The 20,700-nt window shown below is 45.5% G+C and overlaps 1 protein-coding gene across 1 annotated transcript; it reads right to left on the reverse strand.

Annotated features, from left to right (window-relative positions):
* Positions 1 to 437: 437 nt before the first annotated feature.
* ARRDC1 (arrestin domain containing 1) lies at positions 438 to 16,321 on the reverse strand. Its single transcript, XM_074210550.1, has 8 exons — positions 16,145 to 16,321; positions 10,361 to 10,471; positions 8,342 to 8,392; positions 7,815 to 7,969; positions 7,463 to 7,645; positions 6,965 to 7,141; positions 5,989 to 6,421; positions 438 to 5,867 (listed from the first exon to the last, which is right to left on the reverse strand). The coding sequence occupies exons 1-8, from the start codon at positions 16,260 to 16,262 to the stop codon at positions 5,803 to 5,805; spliced, it is 1,293 nt and encodes a 430-aa protein (XP_074066651.1). The 5' UTR covers positions 16,263 to 16,321; the 3' UTR covers positions 438 to 5,802.
* Between the last annotated feature and the right edge of the window lie 4,379 nt (positions 16,322 to 20,700).

The following is a 20,700-nucleotide window of genomic DNA, read 5'->3' on the forward strand; positions in this document are numbered from 1 at the left end:
CTAAAGGACTTATGATGGAAAATACCATCCTCATCCAGAGAAGGAACTATGGATTCTGAATGCAGACCAAAGCTTACCATTTCCAATTTTTAAGATCTGTTTTTATGTATTATGTTTTTTCCCTCTTATGGTTTTTTCTTTTTGATTTGATACTTCTTTCATAATATGATTACTATGGTTATATGTTACCTTGTTACACATATATAATCTATATTAAACTGTTTTCTGTCAAGGCAAGGGAGGAGGAAGAAAAATGTAAAACTCAAAACATTACAAAAATGATTGTTAAAAATTATCTTTGCAAGTAATTAGAAAAAATGTTAAAAGAAAATGGAATTCATCTCTTCCCCCTAAATCCTTCCTCTTAACTTCTTTATATTCTGAATAGGGCTCCACCTTCCTTGTAGTTATTCTGGTTCCTGGTTCTCCCATCCCCAGCCTCCATTAGAATATAAGCATTCTAAGCCCAGGGATTCTTTCTTTTGCCTTTTGTACAAGCACAGTATTCAATGTCTACTAGGCTTTTAATAAATGCTTGTTATGGAGGAATGGGGGTGATAGATGAGAGGGTAGATCATAGGAGAGAACAGTCAGACATAACACATTTTCTTTTTTACTTCTTGCAAGGGGCTGGGATTGGGTGGCCTGTCCCAGACCACAGGCCAGGTGGTTGCTGAGTTTCAGGGCCGGTGATCAGTCCACTGTGCTACTCAGTCACCCTACAGCACATTTTAGAAGAGAGACAGAGTGAAAGGAGAGAGAAAATATATGGTAGTGGGGTGGAATGGATGGAGGGAATTACAATCAGCAACAGCAACAGTGAAAAAATATGGAAGTAACTTCTATGATGGACTTAGCGTAAAGAATATGATCCACCTGAGAGAGCTGATAGTATCAGAACACAGACTGAAACACATTTTTTTCCCTTTATTTCTCATGAGGGTCTATATTTTAGCAACCTATAAAAAAATCATTTGTACAAAAATATTCATAGCAGCTCTGTTTGTAGTAGCAAAGAATCAGAAATTAAGTAAATGTCCTTTAATTGGGGTATGGCTTAACAAAATGTGGTATATGTATGGGATGGAACACTATTCTATTAGAAGCCAGGAGTGATGGGAATTCAGGAAAGCCTGGAATGATTTGCATGGACTGATGCTGAAGGAACATTGGCAGCCACATTAAGGTAATGACCAACCTGGACAGACTTGCTCATTCCATTAGTGCAACAATCAGGCACAATAGTTTATTTTTCTTCCTTAGGGATATGATTTCTCTCTCATAGCATTCCATTTAGATCAATGTATACCATAGAAACAATGTTAAGACTAGCGGACTGCCTTCTGGGGGGGAGGGGACAGGATTAGGGGAAAAATTGTAAAAAAGTTAAAAATAAGTGAGAAAAAGCAGAAAAAAATAAATGCTTGTTGACTGATTCTCCACTTCCGCTTACTTTTGAGATCCAGTTCCCAAGCCCTGTTTATTCTACTCCCACATCTACCTACTCCTCTCCCATAACCAGTGCCCTACATCTGATCCTCCTGTTATAAGAGTCATAATCCCTTCGCTATCTCTCACTATTTCCAATCTATCCTCCACACAGCTACCAAATTGATATTCCTAAAGAACAGTTTGATCATGTCACTCCCCAGCTTTCCTCTTGTTGCCAGGATAAAATCGACTCCTCTGTTTACTATTTAGAGCCCTTTGTAATCTAACTCCAACCTACCTTTAAAGAAGTTTCCCTCTCTTATACACTACATTCCCAAACAAATGGCCCTCTTGAAACTGTTCTCAATCCCCTACCTCCTCACTAGGATAGATTGTCTTCTCTGTTCCTGGAACTCAGTTCCTCCTCTCTTGTACCTCATAGAATCCCTAGGTACCTAGGTACCTTTCAAAAGTAGCCATATAAGCCTTTCCTAAACTTTACATTGTTATAGCTCTCCCTCCCTCATATTATTAATATTGTTTCTACTAGCCTTTTATGTTTTCTTTCATAGGCTGTTTGAAGGCAGGGACTGTTTCTTTTTTCTGATTTCTGGGGCCTGGTTCAAAGTAGACATTTAAAAACTAATTGCTAAATTGAAAATGCCTAACCTTTCACAAACTTTTATCATTCTCCCTCTGTGCCTTAAAATCCTAAACTTCTTTTGCCTCACTGTTATCTCCAATTCCTCTACCCCTCAGCTCTCTTTCCCAGGCTGTTGTGTAACTTACTATGGCTACATTTTTCTTCCTTCTCATTTTGATCCCCTCTCTATACAATCCTCTTGACTTTCTTGCCTCATCAAGGATCTTGCCCAACCAAGCCTGAGTCTTGAATTTCTCCTAATTTCTGCTGCCTTCGCTTCTATTCACCTGCTGCTGGACAAAGATGGGGAAAAAAAATCATGAAATCATTCTGACTGGGTCCATCTCAGATTTATATTACATAATCTCAACTGGGTCATCACTGCAACAAGACAAGCCTTTTACACTTCCTAATCAAATCACTATTCTAGATTCCAAAGCAACTATTGAAAACCTTAAATTTCCTTATGGCTCCTTAAATTTCCCATGGCTCCTACAGCGTCTTCCTCTCCCTCTCAGCTGAGAATCTTGCTTCTTAAGATTGGAAAAAATTGAAACTATTCCCAGAGAGTTCTCTTTTCTCCCCCTCCTCCTCAGTTGCAAATGTCTTCTGGAATATCTCTTCATTTACCCTTTCCTCACATGAATGTAACCCTTCTCTTTGCCAAGGAAAGTTCCTCTACATTCAGAAATGATCTCATTCTATCCCATTCCCCCCCCAAAAAAAATGTTCCGTTATCCTCCATTGTTTATCTTCAATCTCCCCTATTCCCTAAAAACCCTTTCCTGATCCTTTCATTGCTGCTATTATAGTCTCTTCTTTTTTTGTTGTTAAACTGAGTACCCCCACACACACTTCCTTTCCTCTTACTCTTTACTCTCTACAATCTGGCTTCTGAGCTCATCATTCAACCAAAATTGCTCTTTCCAAATTACTAATGGCATCTTAATTGCCAAATCTAATGGTCTTTTCTCAGTCCTGATCCTTCTCAACTTCTCTGCAGACTTTGACACTAGTGCAGCTGCTCTTAACCTAGTTTTCATGTTTTCTCCTAGATCTCCTCTCCTGTATGACTGTTCCCTTTTAGTTTTTGCTATATCTTCATCCAGGTCACAGTTGCTAACTACATGTACCTCCCCTAAGACTGTGTCCTGGACCTTATCTTATCCAACTGTTTGCTCTATTTGATGAGATGATGCTCTCTCAGATCTTAAGGATTCAGTTACCTCTATAAAAATGATTCTCAGTATCTATTTATCCAACCCTTATCTGTGACCTGATCTCCAATTTCCTCTTTCCAATTGCCTTTTGGACAACTTGAACTAGAGGTCTCAGACATCCTAAACTGTCACCCATCATCTAAATACCTCACTTCTGACACAAGTGCCACCCTAGAGCCAGCCCTTTTTTACCCTACACCTGGACTATTTTGATAAAGTTTCTGGTCAGTCTCCCTGCCTTGCAGATGCCTTCAAGTCTCTCTCCACTTCAGCCTACCCTCCATTCAGCAGTCAAATTCATCTTCCTAAATATAGATCTGACCACGTCACTCCCCTAGTCAGTAAACTCAAGTGACTATCACCTCTAGGATCAAATATAAAATCCTGATGGTTTTTTCTCTGTTGGATTTTTAATCTGTCTCCTCCCTTTCCAGTCTCATTACATCTTAAACTCCTCCACAAAATCTGTGATTGCTGCTAGCCTCCTCCCACTCTATCCCAATTTTCACTTGACTATATCTCCCTAACCTGGATGGCCCTCTTCTCACCTCTGCCTTCTCTTATCTGCAATAAACTTGACTGTCCTTAATGTTAGCACTTTCCCTCTGAAATTGCCTCTAATATCACCCTATATCACTTTTACTTAGTTATTTGCATGTTGTCTTCCCTAGACTGAGTTGCTTGAGGGGCAGGCACAGTTTGACTTTCTTTGGAGTTCAAAGCACAGTTTCAATCATAGTTTTGTTATTCATTTTTCAGGTGAGTTCAACTCTTCATGACCCCATTTGGGGTTTTCTTGGCAAAGATACTGTTTGCTATTTCCTTCTCCAGCTCATTTTACAGATAAGGAAACTGAGGCAAACAGGGTTAAGTAACTTAGGGTTACAATTAGTGTCTGAAGCCAGATTTGAACTTAGGAAGTTGAGTCTTCCTGATTCCAGGTCTGGCACTCTATCCATAGTGCCACCTAGCTGCTTCTGACAGATTAATAAGTGTATCTTAGCTAAACTTGATTAATCTCAGTAAGGGCCACAGCTTTGGAACAAAGCTTCTGATCCTCTTGTATATTTCCAAATTCCAAGTTTCAAGTTCTGAGAAGTGGGGGAGGACAAATGTCAACCCCAAAATCCTAGAGAAAGGGCTATAAGGGGAAGAAACAAGGAAGTTATGAGGGTAGAGAGGACACTGTGAGGGGAGAGGGATCAACATGAAAACAAACCTATGGGTACACAAAAAATTTATAGAGGAATACAGAACATTACAAAACAAAAACTTTATTTACATGTAGATTTTCATGCCTCCAAGGCTGGGGGTGGGAATGAAGGGAAGAGGGCAGGCATATTTTATCAATAAATACCTGAACAGGAGAGGGAGGAGGGGTCTAGATAAAACAGAGCCAAAGAAAAACAGGAAGTGACAGGATTCCCTATGGCTCTTAAAACCTCCCTAAGCTTGAGAACAGGTCTGCCCCATGAGCCAATCCAAGCAATCTCTCTCAATATTGCACATAAGCTTTAAAGTTACTGGCCAAACTGGAGCCAAGACTCACCAACCTGACAGAAGACAAAGGCTTCCAGGATAGCTTGGGAGGAGGTAGGGGGGAGGCAGAGAGCAGAACAGGTCACCAAGATGCTACTCACTCTCCCAGTCAGACAAGAGGCTTAGATATTACTAGGAAACAGACTAAGATGGATGCAGAACCACCCATGCCATAGCATGCCTAGAACAGGTTGCCCAAAGGAAACCCAAGTCCAGAAGAAAGAAAGTGATGAGCACCAAGCTATATATTAGTTAAAGGGAGGAGGTTACAGGTTACAATTCAGTAGATGTCAGGGAGAGCAGTGGAACCCAGCCCACCTATCTCCACCCTGTCCATAGTCCCACCTGGGGACAGGAAGTTAAAAACCAGTTCCTGGGGTCTCTTGCCCCAGCCTCAGGATGTACAGGGAATGGATCCTGGCCATAGGAGGAATGGCAGGAGACCTCTTCATGCTATCCAAGAAAGCCAGGGCTATAGCAATGCTCCCCCAGCATGAGCCCGAGCCCAAAAGGAGAAAAGGCACAAGAGGGAGGGCCAGTGAAAATTTCCCCAGAATGATTGATTGATTGGATCCTGGGAATAAGGGAAGACCCTGCCCTTGGACAAACAATTAGTCCTCCCTGCACTAGAGCCAGTTTAGATATCAGCCCTTTCAGGGCCCTGTAGCCTATGTGGGAAATGGGGATACACAGTACAGCTTGAGCCCCAAGACCTCTCCCCCAGGGTCAGAATACACTGCCCAACCTGACAGGCAGAGAAGGCCAGGGTTTAAGGCATGGGAGGGGAGGAGGGAGAGAACTCTCCAAGGAAATATAAAGTCAGAGGTCAGATGATCCAGCGGATATGAGCCTCCTCCTTCCCTCAAGGCCAAAGATTCAGCCAGCAGCTCCTTCCTTTCATAGCAATGAAAGCTTGGCCTGAGGCAGGGGCCACAGGAGGCCCACTAGATGGTCTGAGGAGTCCACAAATCAGTTCCCATTGCTCAAGCCTGAGCTGGCACTGCTGCAACTCTGTTCATAGGATGGGGGTGCCTCTGCTCAAGAAAGAGATAGAAGGTAGTGAGGCTCATGTACAAGAATTTTTCTCCTTCCCCACTCCTCAGTCCTAGGGCCCCAAATAAGGTCCCTGGCTGCACCCAGCCTTGGTCCACTCACCGTAAGGATAGCCCCATGTGCTATACTCAGGAGGTAAGATCAGGTCACTGGCTGTAGGCATAGGCACCACAGGGCCTTCAGCAAAGTAGGGAACAGTGGCACCTGTGGACAAGCAAAGGGGAGGCCGGCCAGGGCCCGGTGAACCATCTTCAGGGCCAGTCTCAGCCCGGGTCTCTGGAAAGCTCAGGCCAGGTGTATAACTGAAGGGCCGTGCTGACTGCTGCTGCGAGTGGCTCTTGGTAGGGAGGGAGACATTGGCCATAGGGCAAGACCCAGAGGATGCCATATCCAAGTCCTCAGGTGGTGCAGTAGGCACCAGGGGGGGTGGGCGTCCAGAGAGGGCTAGGCCAGGACTCAAGGGAGGGCAATTCACTGCAATGTTGCCAATGAAAAGGGGCAAATTCACTGTTGCTTCAGGTGCCTTCAGTGAGACCTAGGGGCACAAGAGAGGGGGTATGAGGGGAAGATTCTCAAGCACCTGAGTAGTCAAGAGTTCTCTGAGCCCCAAAACTGAATAACAGTCCCCTCCCAAGTCTTCTCTGGGAGTGGGAAGACAGAACTACCCACCCATTCTTTGGCCTCCAACTGTTAATCACTGAGGAAATAAAGCCACTGATGAAACCTTGCTCACCATAGCCATAGCCATAGCCCCAGCCCCAGCCCCAGCTCCAGCTCCTGCAGGTCAGGGAGAAATTAAAATATCTTATCAGATTCTACATATACTCCTCTCCTTGGATTAGTGTTCTCTAAGAACAAATCCCTGTGGGCCCTTCTTAAGTTAAGACAGGGGCTGTGGACTGGTAGGATTCAGCCTCCTAAAAAGACAGGAGGACAATGAAGAGATGAAGGAATAAGGGCAATTGAGGGAGTGGGAAGAGAAAGGAAAACTTTGGGGAAATGGAAGAGACAAGGATCCTAGAAAAAGAAGGGTTCCCAGGGCCTAAAAACAGGGTTTCCCAAGGATCGGGGTCCCCACCTGAATATAGTAGTCTATGTGGATGAGGCTGCAGCCAGGAAGCACTGACTGTGGCAGGGCTGGCACCAAGATCTGCTCCCGCCATTCAGCTCGTTTCCAGGCCTTCACCCCTGAGCCTTCAACTTCTGCAATTGTCCGAAGATCATAGATCCAGCGCTTGGCCTTATAGGATACTTTCTGGGAGATAGGGGAGAATAGAAATGAGGAAGTCCATGGTTGGGCAAAAGTAAAAGTCCTAATCATGTCTCCTATTTTCCTTAGTCTCAGTTTCCTTTAGTTTGAAATAAACATGAATGTCTCCCCCTCATTAAATATCTTGAAAATGGAGCTACTACAAGCAATGTCCCCATGCACCAGCTGCCTGGGGCTGTTCTTGTCCAGGAGGACCTCTGGGAAAGATAAAGACATGGACATGAAAAGAGACACGACCCTGAGATCAAGGAACTGGTAGGAGAGGAGAATAGAGTCTGGGATTGGGCATGCCTGCCAGCTTCTGACCTGGAGGAGGCTGGCCACCACAGGCCCGGTGTCCTTGCCAGATTGGTTGTCAATATCTGCACGGAGCTGGACCACCTGACCTACAACATAGCCTCTGAGGTCGGTGCTTGCAGTGAGGATGACGCTCCCACTCTTCACCAACTTGTAAGAGAACTTCTTGGTAGTTGTGGCCTCATTGGGTTGCTGTTGCATGAAATAAGACCAAGGTTATGCCAAGGACAACAAGCTCTGGGAATAATCTGCAGCCAACTCAAGAATAGCCCTCGACTCTCAGACCACAGTTCAGCCCAGTCCCAGTCATGTTCACATTATAAACCTATAAACTTCTGCCTCCCACCTCCCATGGCCTCACCTCGATTTCTGGGAGGCTGTTGAGGTTCAAGGGACTGAGGATATAGAAGATACGACTGCATTTATGATCCTTGGAGAAGCGAGGGGTGTCGATTATAGCTCGCAACTGGTGCACGATCTTCCCAAAGGGGCCCTCAAAGGATGTGGGTGCTGTGGCTGGGGCAGAAAATGAAGCACAAGGAAACAGAATTTTATGGGATGGGGCAGGCCAGAACTGGACAGAGCATGAGGATAAGCTACAAAGATCAAACCCCCAAAACCAGAAGGAATGGGTGTATCATAAGAGAGAAAAAGGGGGAGGGCATAGGCTAGAGAGCAAAGAGCAGCCACTTTGGATCAATGATCAGAATGAAAAACTCCTCCTACACAAACCCTCCCCTTCAAATGACCCCTTGTATGTTTCCCCAAAATCTTCTCACATTTATCGGTGTTAATATGTCCAGGGGGGTTCTTTGACCAGACATAGAATGGTCAGGTGAACAAGGTTACCCCCAGAAGAAAAGGGGTGAGGTCAAGCCTAGCTCTTACTTGGCAATAGGAACTGGAAGGGGAAGGTGTGTTCTCCCGGAGACAAGGTTCCTGCAGAAGAAAAACAGTTGGTGAGAAGGGAGAACTGTCACAAGGCCCAGATGCTAGGGCTGATTACCAAGGAGGAACCAAGGTCCTAGATCCCATAGCTAGGATTGTATTCAGCTTCACTGGAAGCTAGCTTAAGAATCCCCCATCCTTAGGGTTTAATTGTGGATCTCTGGGGAGATATAGAAACTCCTCCCCTCTACTGATGCAGAACAGCAAGTCTTAGAATGATTCCTGGGAATATGAGAAGTTAAGGCATTTACCCTCAGTCACACAGCTAGTCTGCCTGAGGCAAGGTTTGAATCCAGTGCCTCAAGGACTCCAATTTGGGTTCTCTAATCATTCTACCATGCCCTTTCACATTCCTATGGGAACAATTACACAAAGATGTTCCTTGATAGGTAAGCAGAGGGCTCTCTCATAAAGGAGAACTGCCTGTCAGCACCAAAGGGCAATACTAGAAACCTCTTTCCCAACAAAAGAATGGATCCCCCAGAAACTGCATGAAGGGAAATACCCTCAGTGGGAAGCCAGGAGACCTGGGATATAAGCCTAAACTGCTATGAAACTAGGTAAATGCAGGAAGCATAAATTTCGAAGTACACTGAATCCAACCAATACCTGAGCAGGAATTTCCTTTATAATATTCCTGAGAAGTGGTTATTCATTTGAAGACCAGTAATGGGGAACTAATTCTATGAAACAGCTCTAAACAATATTAAGGTTTTTAATGTCAAGTTGAATTTTGGCTCAAAAAATTGCTGAGATTTGACATCTGAGGCCAAGTAATAACCCTTCAAAATACTTGAAGACAGTTATGTTGCCCCAGAACTTATCATCCCTAACTCCTGGATACTGAAATTACAAACCCATAACAACTTCATATCTTATCCCATGTAAACTGTGGTCTAACTACTCCTTCTTATACTTGGGCAGTTGATTTTAACCTAAACATGGGTCCATTTTTTTGGAGGCAATTAGGGGGAAGTGACTTGCCAGAGTCACAACTAATATGTGAGGCTGGATTTCAACTCAGATCCTGATTCGAAAACTAGTACTTTATCCACCTGTGCCACCTTGCTGCCCCATTCACCATCACATTTTAGTATGTTTGGCTCATTATTCTAGCTTGGCAAGTTTGTTTTTTTTTTTGTTCTTCTCATCCAGTCTATTAAGAGCTTCTTGTCTCTGAACCTCAATGACTCCATGTGACATTCTTTCATTCTTCCTCTTCTCCAACATTCCTGGAAGTACTAGAATGATCACCATTTTACAGGGGCTACTCAGAGACTAAGGGAGGGGAAGAGATTGTTTATTTAGTCACCTGGAATTTTCACTGCCAAAATCAGGACTCTGAGGCAGTCTCTGCCCAGACCTGGTATAGCCTGAAGGTGGAGGGTCTGGCTGAGCTAAAGTATGAATAAGAACATCTCCCTTGGTGGCTCAGAGGAAGTTCATGTTAGCAAGAGCATGGACCAGAAATTCAGAGAAAAGAGGAAAGGAGATCTGAGAGTCAAATAAAGCACCAAAGAGAAAGGAGGACTAAGCCTGATCCCAAGGAAGCACAGGAAGGATCACGGGGACTTCTGCTGAGACAAGGAACTGTGACTAAATCCTTTAAGGAACATGAAATTATTCAAGCTTACACAAGGTATACATGGGGCCAGGCATAAGAAAGACTTTGGCCTCCTAGGCTCTGGATCATTAACCAGGGACATTTGGGGTAGAAAAGAACCCTTTCATACCCCAGTCTGACCCCTTCATTTTTGGGTTTCCTTTTCCTTTTCAGACTATCAACCACAGGGCCTCCCACCCCTTCCTGTCAGACTCTCAGCTCTTCTTTAACACAAGGCTTTTAGCCTCTTCATATTTGAGGTCAGAGACCCAGTACTATCTGATCTTACCCTCCTCATTTAGACTATTGGCCATCAAACCATCCCTCTATCGTATTAGGACTCTGCCCCTGCTTACCTTTGTCAGCCAGGGATAATGTACTATTGAAGTATGCCTCTTCAACTGTCCATGATGTATCGTTGGCCTTGCTGGACACTCCACAGGATCCTATGCAGGTCACCCGGATGGCTGAAATAACATTCAAATTCATAAATTAATCAAGGGAATCACCATACCTACCAGAAACCCTCATAATATCTCTAACCTCTTCCTGAAAAGCAAAAACTTGGTGTTCTAGAGATTGTCTGGAATTTTGGGGCAGGATAAACCATCAAGAATCTCACCAGCAGTTTCTGTTTTCCTGGTTATGCTCCTTTCCAACTAAGTCCTCTCAGGGAAGAGACCTGGTTATCTCCAGCCCTGGTTGGAGCTTTCAGGAACCAGCATGCATCCAAGGAGGAAGAAAGCAGGTTAGAGTCTGCTTGCCCTCAGTCTTGAAAGTCTGAGGCTGCCATAGACAGGTGGCCCCTTATGCTGCCCCATTCTATCCCATGTCTAGGGTGAGAATGAAGCCAGAAAACCCCCCTCAGAATACCTCCTGATGAGTTCTGACCTTCATTTGTGAGACATGGATAGCCTTTAGGATTAGGTTTCTTTTTTTTAAAGTTTTTTTTTGCAAGGCAAATGGGGTTAAGTGGCTTGCCCAAGGCCACACAGCTAGGTAATTATTAAGTGTCTGAGGTCTGATTTGAACCCAGGTACTCCTGACTCCAGGGCTGGTGCTTCATCCAATGCGCCACCTAGCTGCCCCTAGGATTAGGTTTCTTAAAACTTTTTTTTAGTCATGGTCACCTATGGGAGCTCTTTCTATGAATTTTGTTGCCTAGATTCATAATTGAAGGAATAACTAAATTTCAATTATGGGTTTAATGAAAAGCATAGAATATTTTTCTCCATTCAAATGTATAGACCCACCCACCCATCCACCCAGATCTATCAACCTAGGTTAAAAATCCTTACTTTAAAAAGTGAGGGCTGAAAAAGTTTCAAGGACTTAGAAGTCTTTCTCATGAAGAGACCCACAACTTGACCAGGAAGAGTAAGAGTTAGAACCCATGTTCTGATACAGATGTCACATACTTAGCTGTCATACTTGCTGTTTCCCCCTATTTTCCTCATAAGACCAGTCAGCTAGGCAGGTTGAGGGTAGGATAAGATCAAGATGAAGAATTATAACCACATCCTTCCCTGACTAGCCCCCTAAAGGTACTTATCCCCACCCCAATCTCCACATATTCAATCCCCTCCATCTCAGGACCCCAATAGTCCTTTCTGTCTTAATAGATTTCTCAGGTTCCTGAGAAAATTCTAAAACATAATTGCCCCCTGTTCTCCAGCCAAGGTCCTAGAATAGCCCTGGCCAGAAGTGTTGTTTACTTTCCCACTCCCATAGTCAAATCCTTTCCCTGAGTTTATCAAGAGCCTCTTCCTGACCTTTAAAACATAACCATTCTTAGGATTTGAATCTTCTCAATTAAATAAGAGGGAAATAGGGTGAAGAGACTAGAGATGGGGCTTCTAATCTATCTTCATTTGGGCTCAGAAGAAACTAGATGCTGAGCTTAGGAGACAGACCAAGCTTCAGAGTCCCTGCTCAAAGAACAGAACAAAGAGAATCCTTGTTCTCTTCATCTAACCCCATTTACAAATGAAGGGACTGAGACCTAAACAAAGGAAATGACTCAACAAAAGTATATGGATTCTACAGCCAGAGCTATCCACTTGTCACCAGGCCCTTCCTCAAATAATGGAGACCCCCTTCTTATAAACAACAAGCCACAGGGAAAGACTAAGAATTTGACCTTGACTTGGTAATAACCCACCCACACTGACCCCAGTCTAACCCCTAGGAAAACTATAGCTCAAGAGAACTAGTCAGAATTCGGAGCAAAGCAACCTAAGGACCTCCCTCACAGAATTTCACACCAAACCATTGGGGAGGCTATGCAAACAGACTGCTTTCAAGAGGTGAGTCTGAACCCTCTTACTTCAAGAATGTGGTCTGACCAGTCTGAGCAGGTCTGGACCAGGGAGGGGAAGTGGGGGGGGGGTATTGGGGAGGGAGTTAGCACAGTGAAAATAAAACACAAGATAAGATGTCCTCCCCAGGAAAAACTGATTGCTGAGATGAAAAGCTGTTCTCCCTCCTCCGTCCATCTCTCATTCCCCCCCCCCCAAAAAAAAATTGTCTTGGGAAGAGTTTGGGTTGAATCTATATAGAATTCCCAGGTGTCCCAACCCTGAGGCTCCTATCTTGGATCTTCAGCCAGAAGGTAGTTCCTACCTAATTCCCTGCCCCACCCTAAGGTTCCCAGGAGGAAAGTCACTAGAGGAAGGGATCCACTGATAGGTAGCAGAAATTCATACCCTACGCCCAGGCTTACACATGCCAGGAAGTGTGCTATTTAAAGGAACCAGCTTTGAGTCCCTTTGTTTACCAGGTGTCCCAACAGACTTCCTCCTCCCCGACATTTACATAAAACACCTTCCATGGCCTCCAGAGTCAATCTCTAGTCCTTTCTCCCCTCTTTCCCATCCTAGGGCTTCCCATTATCACAAAAGGTTGAAACCCTGGCAGCATATTCCTACCAGGACTTGGTCCCTTTCTGTCCTAGTCAATCCAAGATTTGGGATCACTGAATCCAAGACTTGATGCCTGGCTCTCCTCTACCTCCTCCCAGGCTTTAGGAAACTTACATAACCAGTCAACTCTGCCCTAGGTTCTGCCTCCCTCAGGCTCCAATTCTGTGGCACATGAATATTTTAGAAGCCTGTTCAGATCTCTTCACAGCTCAGGATGGTGGAGGGCCAGACTCAAGAATATCCAGCTTGAGAATAGAGAACCTGCTATCCAAACTCAATTTGTCATTTGTGACTTGTTCTTGACCATCAGAATCTAAGCCGCTCTCTCCCCTGCCAAAGAAAATAAGAGGTGAAGGGTATGTCAGAGCTCAAATTGATGCCCCTGAACAGCAGCTCTCCCTCCTCACTCACCACTGTACCTTCCTTGCCTACCTCCTCAGACCCATGGCCCAGTTAGTTTTCTAGGGGATTTCTAACTACCTCAGTATTTCAGAACAAGCCTCCACTCACATATACTGCTGACCAGTCCAAGGAGCCAGTCAGACTTTGGTTTCCTGGTCCCACAAAGGGAGCTTTCTTTGCTGTTACCAAGGCAGGTTTCTGGTCCTAGCCACTATGGTCCCAGTGCTTGTCTAGGTTCCAGGCAGAGTCACAGAGGCCAGCTCCAACCCAAGCCATAGGAGTGGGGGAGGATGGAGGGACCAGGTGGCCCAGCAGAGGCAAGGTCAGGCAAGTGAGAACACCCCAGAGATTCCAGTGCCATCCCACCCAACCCAATCCCAGCTGAGATTAAGCTCTGCCCCTTGAATCTCCCTTTCACCTGGAGGTCCCATCTTAAACCAACCCCTTTTCTGTGTGACAAAGACTAGAGACTATTCCAACCCAATAGGATCACACTGGGGGGGGGGAGTGCCTGGGGAGAGGGGAGAAGCTCATTTTATCTCATCTTCTTGATTATTTTGGCCTACAAAGGACTAAGGAAAAAGAAAAGGATTTCTTCCCTTATAAAAGGAAAAGGTAATATCCCTGGGATGCCCCAAGAAAGGCAGAATTGAGGTAGAGGGGGCAGCTAGGTGGCGGAAGTGGACAGTCAGGAGTCAGTATAGTCAGCCCTGGAGTCCGGAGGGCCTGAGTTCAAATCCAGCCTCAGACATAATTAATTAATAATTACCTATCTGTGTGACCCATTGTCTTGCAAAAAAAAACAAATAAATAAATTTTAAAAAAGAATTGAGGTAGAGAGAGCAGGAAGACATTTTTGTCTCTTAGGAGTTTCTTATGAGTCTAAGAATCCCATTTGCAAAAAGAACTAGAGGCACATATAAGGGAAACAGCTATCAAGTTAAAATGGATTTCTGGACTCTGCAGATCTTTCTCCAACAGATTTCTTTCTGTCCTCTCATTTCTTCTTGCCCTTTAAATATATCTTATTATCTAGGGCTCTGTCCATGGACCCTTGGTCTATAAAGTCTTGGGGAAACGGGGAAGAGCCCTGAATCTGGAGTCCCAGAACTGACATTTGAATTCTAGTTTGGCTACTTTCTACTTGTGTGGGTTCAGGCAACCTGGTGAACCTTTCTGGCACTCAGTTTTCTCATCTTTAGAAGAAAGAGATTGAGGCCCAGATCTAAATCTAGCTTCACAGGATGCACTGTCATTAACTTGCTGCTTGTTCTTATGTAAATCACTTAACTTCCCGGTAGAATCTAAGATCCCTTCAGAGTCTACTAAAGTCCATAAGACAGAACCTTCTGCTCCCCTCCCCCATTTCTAATGTCTCAACTCAGATCAACAGTCCTGAACCCAGTAACTTGCTGTCTAGGTCACTGCTAGGCCTAACCTCAGCTTGGTCAGTAGTTGGTTTCTTGCAGTCTTATATTCAAGGGAGTTGTAGACAGTGGCTTGAACATCAGAGCTAGAACATCAGACCTGAGTTCAAATCCAACCTCAGAAAACTTAGCAGTCCTGTGACCCTTGGCTTGTGTTTGCCTCAATGTCCTCAACTGAAAATGAAAATAATAGCACCTATTTCTCATGGTCGTTGTGAGGATCAAATGACATAATTTTGGTAAAACATAATTAGTACAGTGCTTGGACCGTGGTTCTATATAGATGTGTAGTCCCTTCCCTTGAAAGACCACCAACTGTCCCAGCAAGATACAGTCTAAGACTGGTTTGGCCTGATGCCCAGGGCTGTCTCTCCCTCCTTTGGGTTAAGCCAACTCTGTCTCTTAGAACTCCTTGGGGTTGAAAAAACTTTGTTCTTTATCTCTCCCACACACATACCTCAGTAGGTGAGTTATTAACTTATCAGTTCCTGCTCAGGGCCAGTCCCATCAACCAGAGCCAGGACTCCCTCCAAAAGGAAGCCTGGAACCTGCTTCAGAAACCTCAGAGGCCCTGTGCTTCCCCAGGGATGGCCCCACCCTCCCAGCAAGACTGTGGTAACCATGGAGACTCTATAGATGGCCAGTTGATTGGGGGAAGGAGAACCAGGCAAGACCAGAACTTGAAGGCGCCCAATGGTCTGGGGAGAGAGGGAAATGACCCGGCACCAGGGCCTGAGCCCTCATTGGGCATGGAAATCCAAGCCCAGCCCAGCCCTAGCCTGGAGGGCCCTGGCTGCGGAAGGGTGATTCCAGAGCAGGCAAAGGCCAGGAAAGCCAAGTCAAGACCTTCAGTTGGTGGCGGGACCCCAACTCAGCTGACTCTAGCGTCTCACAGGCATCAGAGGGCATGGGCTGAGGAGATTGAGCAGCATATCCCAATGCCTCACCTTGGTTGTGGCTCAAAGGGAAAAGGGCAGCCCAGGCTGAGTGGGAGGTTTTACTGGGGACCCAGGAGGGCTGGTCCTCACGGGGAGGGGGAAGTCCTCTCTCAGCCAAGCATCCAAAGAGAAGGGAGGAGGAGGAGGGTGAAGAACTTCCTCGTGGAGGTTCCGACCACACACACACACACACACACACACACACACACACACACAGACACACACAGACACACACACACCACACATATACACGATGGGCCAAAACTGGTATCGGCAGGCAGACACACGCAGGCAGACACGCGCAGACACGCACCATGGACAGGGAGAGGTGGGATTCCCGGAAAAGGTGGGAAGAGGGAGGGCGCTGACCAGCGGCCGAGCCGGGTCCGAGGGGCCCCTTCTGCAGGCTGCTGCCGGGCCGCAGCCGGTGCCCGGGCCAGCCCGCCCCTCACCTCGGTAGGGCAGCGCGGCGCCCAGGCGCAGGCTCACCGTCCCGGACAGCGGCTCTCCGGGGCTGTAGATAACGCGGCTGTTGCTGAGGCAGATCTCAAAGAGCTGGAGCTTCCCCATGGTCCTAGCCTCCCCGGGTCCCGGCCCCGGCCCCGCGCTCAGGCCCCGGCCCGGCCCGGCCCGGCCTCGCCTGCTCGGGTCTCCCCAGACTCCTCTGGACTCCGGCTCCAGCTGCCAACAACGCCCGAAACCAGCCAAGTGCCCGCCCCTTAAAGGGCCGGGGCTGCCCCATCCCGCCCGTCCCGCCCCCTCCTAGGCCGGGAGAGATGGGCGGGGACGCAGGCGATGGCCCGGCAGAGGCGGCGCCAACGCGGCGCCCCTCCCGGCTTCCCGGCCCCGGAGCTCGCGCACCCATTTCCTCGGGCGGCAAACTGAGGTTCAGGGATCTTATTTTTGATCCCGCCCTGCTCCCGGCTTCTTTTGGTCCTTGAACGCCGAGGAAACGTAGCCGGCCTCTGCAGGGCGGGACCTCCCGCGCTTTGTAACTGCGAGCCGGCCGGACTGAGGGAGGCCTGGCTTCCAGTCCGGCTGCGGCCCTTCACTAGCCGGGGGGCCCGGGCCCGGGCCTCGGCCTCCGTCTTCTTCCTCTTGATAGTCTTAAAACAGGGAACGACAATGGCGTCTGTGCCCCAAGGTTACTGGAAGGCGCAAAGGAGCTCGCACCCATCCCGGCTCTTCAGGAACTCTCAGTGCCCTCCCTCCCCGTCCCCAATTCTCCCTGCCCCCCCCCCCCGGGCTCCGCCAGCCCAGCTACTGCTTCGCCGGCTCGTAGCCTGGGTCGTTCTCTGGAATTATATGCCCCCCCCCCCGCAGGTGATTGATTCTGGCCTATGGAGAGGCGGGGTCAGTTCTCGGACCAGAGGACCGCGGCGTGTGCCAGCCTGCCGGCCCAGGCTTGGCTTCTGGCCCACCTGGGCATCCGCCGCGGGGGGGAGGGGGGAGGCTCCGGCAGAAGTGAGCCAAGGCCGCCACCTGCGGACTGTGCGGAGCAGCGCACCTGGGAAAGCGCCAGAGCCGCGCCCTTGTCAGACGTCGCTCGGGTCCCTAGAGCCCGCGGCCGGAGAAGGGGGTGGGCGGCAGGGGCTGCTCCTGCTGCGGCCCCTTCCTCCTTGGTCCCCTCCGTTCCCGAAGGGATGGAATCATGTGCCCGACCATCCTGGAGGTAGCCCTCACCAGGGTGCTGAATCATCCAAGGCAAGTTTCCTGCATTGCCTGGCCATGAAGAAGCCAACCAGAACGTGCCAGAGACAGGGCAAAGCATCTCCTAGGAATTTAGTGGACCAGTAGAGGCCATGGCTAACCATGACTGCGCTGCAGCCCACACAGCTTCCACTCAACTCCACTGAAACACTACCTCCCGAGCACCCCCTGAACTGGAGATATTGGGAGAATCAAGGAAAAAGAAGCACGAAGCTACACGCCATTAAACTCAACATTTAATAAAGCTCTCAAGGCACTGTGCTGGGTGCTGGAGATACAAAAGACCCAAATAAGGAAAGTTACTGCCTTCAAGGAAATCTCAGTGCCAAGCTCTTTACAAATATTATCATTTGAGTCTCACAACAATCCTGGGAGGGAAAGGTGTTTTTATTATCTTCATTTTACAATTGAAGAAACTGAGGCAAACAGAAGTAAAGGGTCCCATAAGGCCGTATTTAAATTCAGTCTGTTCAACTCCAGGCCTATCACCTGCATAACTGAAGGAAATGTGACATTTCAATTAGAGATAAGTAAACATATAGAAAAGGTTTTTCCCTATTCAAGTTCACCAACCTCTTCAAAACATATCCATGATATAAACCTTAGGTTAAGAACTCTCTACTAGAAAGATAACATGTATAATGTGATGTTTGTAGAACTGAATCAGTAATTACACCTAATATATGACCTCATACAAAGTCACTTCTAGTGATAGAGAACCTTCACAAGTGGGATAACAGGAAATATTTCAGGTAGGAGGTGGCACCAAAGCTGAGTATTGAATGAAGTCAGGGACTCTAAGGGACAAAAGGTAAAGAGGAAATGCATTCCAACCAAGGACCCACAGGTGTCAAAGGAGGCCCCTAGCCAGGGATGGAATGTCAAGCATGGGGAAACTGAAAAAGAGGGCAGTTTGTCTAGAATTGAGAGAGATCATGGAGAATTAGAATGCAAAAAAGACTTGGAAAGGTAGATGACAGAAACTGTGTTTTTACTTTTATCTTGTATTCCTAGTACTTACTATGCATTAAATAAATACTCACTGTTTACTTGATTGTGAAGAGTCAAACTGATACATTTATGTTATCTATATACATTATGTTAACCATTAAAGACTCCTAAATAGAGGAGCGTCCTGCCAAGATCTCCTATATGAGTATCAGCTTGGCAGTTAGGTGAAGGATGAATTAGAAGCAAGAAAGATTTAACACAACAATTTAATTTTTAAATATTCAAACAAAAAAACTGTTAAAAATATGTATAGCCAAGCAAAACAAATTTTGCATTGGCTATGTCTAAAAAATTATATCTCAGTCTGCATTCTGAATCTATCATCTCTCCCGCCAGGAGGTAGGCAGCTTGTTTCAATGTGTGTCATCAGGAATTGTGGCTGGTAATTTGTGTTAATCAGAGTTTTCAAGTTTCTTTTTCACCTTTTCCCCAGTTTATGGGTAATCTCTCAGATTCCAAATTCTAGGCTATCTCAAAAAGAGTTTTAAATATGTTTGTATATCCATAGAATTTGTTTTGCTTTAAAATAAATCTCTTCCTCTCCCACCTTCTTTCTTTTCCCTTCTATTTCTCTGGTGAGTGAAATGTCTTTCTGCCACCAACTCTTTGTGCTGTTTGTGTGTGTGTGTGTGTGTGTGTGTGTGTGTGTGTATTCTTCAATCTTTTGATCAGGTTAGATGAATGTTCAAGCAGCTCAAGCTGCTTCCCCAACTTCCACTCCTTCCCCACCCTTACTCCCAATACATACCTTGTTTGTATAAATATTTTCTTGGACTTCCTGATTATGTGAAATACTTTTCTCCAAATTTTTTTTCCTTTCTCCTGACCCCCTCAGTATATTCCTCTTCCCCTCTCCAGTATTTTCTTAAGATCATTAAGATAAATAAAATCCCTCCTAGGTTTTGTCTAATTGTACTCTCTCTCTTAGAAACCCCAATAATGATAGGGATCAGAGTGGACACATGTATCACCTCCTTCTGATCATAAGATAGCTGGGTAATTTATTTTTGGGTTTTTTGGTTTTGGGGTTTTTTTTTTGGTTTTTGCAAGGCAGTGGGGTTAAGTGACTTGCCCAAGGTCATACAGCTAGGTAATTATTAAGTGTCTGAGACTGGATTTGAACTCAGGTCCTCCTGACTCCAGGGCCGGTGCTCTATCCACTGTGACACCTAGCAGCCCCCATGGGTCATTTATTTTTAGGACTTCTTGAAATGAAAATGATAAAGGAAAAAGTTTGGAAAAGAAATGAGATCTCTGGAAAAAAGATTTGAGAAGGAAATTAAAAATTTGATGAAAGATGTATAAAACCTTGCCTATGCGATGAACTCCCTGAAAATTAGAATGAACAAAACTGAAGCCAGTGAATTCATGAAACAACAACAATGTTAAAACAGTAGATTATTGTAGTCATTTCCTACTTTCTTTTGAACCTATCCTAACCCACTGAACAAATTACAGGAACTGATGCTAAATGAGGGGAGCAGAACCAAAAGAACATTGTACACATAAACAACAACATTGTGAGTTGATCAACCTTGATGGCTGTATCTCCTCTCAGTAGTTCAGAGAGCTAGGACTACCTTGGAGACCTGTTATGGACAATGCTATCCACATCCAGAGGAAGAAAAACAAAACAAAACAAAAAACTCTACAGAATCTGAATGAACACTACAATCATTTTTTTTAATTTCTCTCATGTTTTTCTTTCCTATCTCATGGATTTTTTTCTTTTTTCCTTAATCCCAATTCCTCATACAGAAAGTGACTAATCTGTAAGCATGTTAAACTCAAATGTGTATGTACAATATCCACCAGACTGTTTGCCTCAGAGGGGATTGGGCGGGGGGGTTGAAAGAAAATTATGTAACTTAAAAACATGCAAATACATGTGGATGAATGTTGAAAAACTTTCATAACATGCAATTGGAAAAATAAAATAAAATTCAAAAAATTGAATAAAATTATTAAAGCAGAGCCAAAAGGTTGAGAAATATAAGATATAGCAAAAACAACTGACCTGAGAAACAAATTGAGGAGAACAAAAATTTAAGAATCATTGGACTATCTGAATATCATGACCATAAAAAGAACTAGCCTAGACATTATATTTCAAGAAACTTAAAACAAATTGCCCAAATTTCTTAGAACTAGAGGGCAAAGTGGAAGAATCTACCAGTCACTTCCTGAAAAAAACTCCAAAATGAAAACTCCCATCAGATTCAAAGTCCAGAGCTGCCAGATAAAAGAAAAAAAATCCAGAAGGAAATTTAGGTATATTTATCCCTTT

This window comes from Macrotis lagotis, chromosome 1 (assembly GCF_037893015.1).
Source record: "Macrotis lagotis isolate mMagLag1 chromosome 1, bilby.v1.9.chrom.fasta, whole genome shotgun sequence".
Taxonomy (NCBI): Eukaryota; Metazoa; Chordata; class Mammalia; order Peramelemorphia; family Peramelidae; genus Macrotis; species Macrotis lagotis.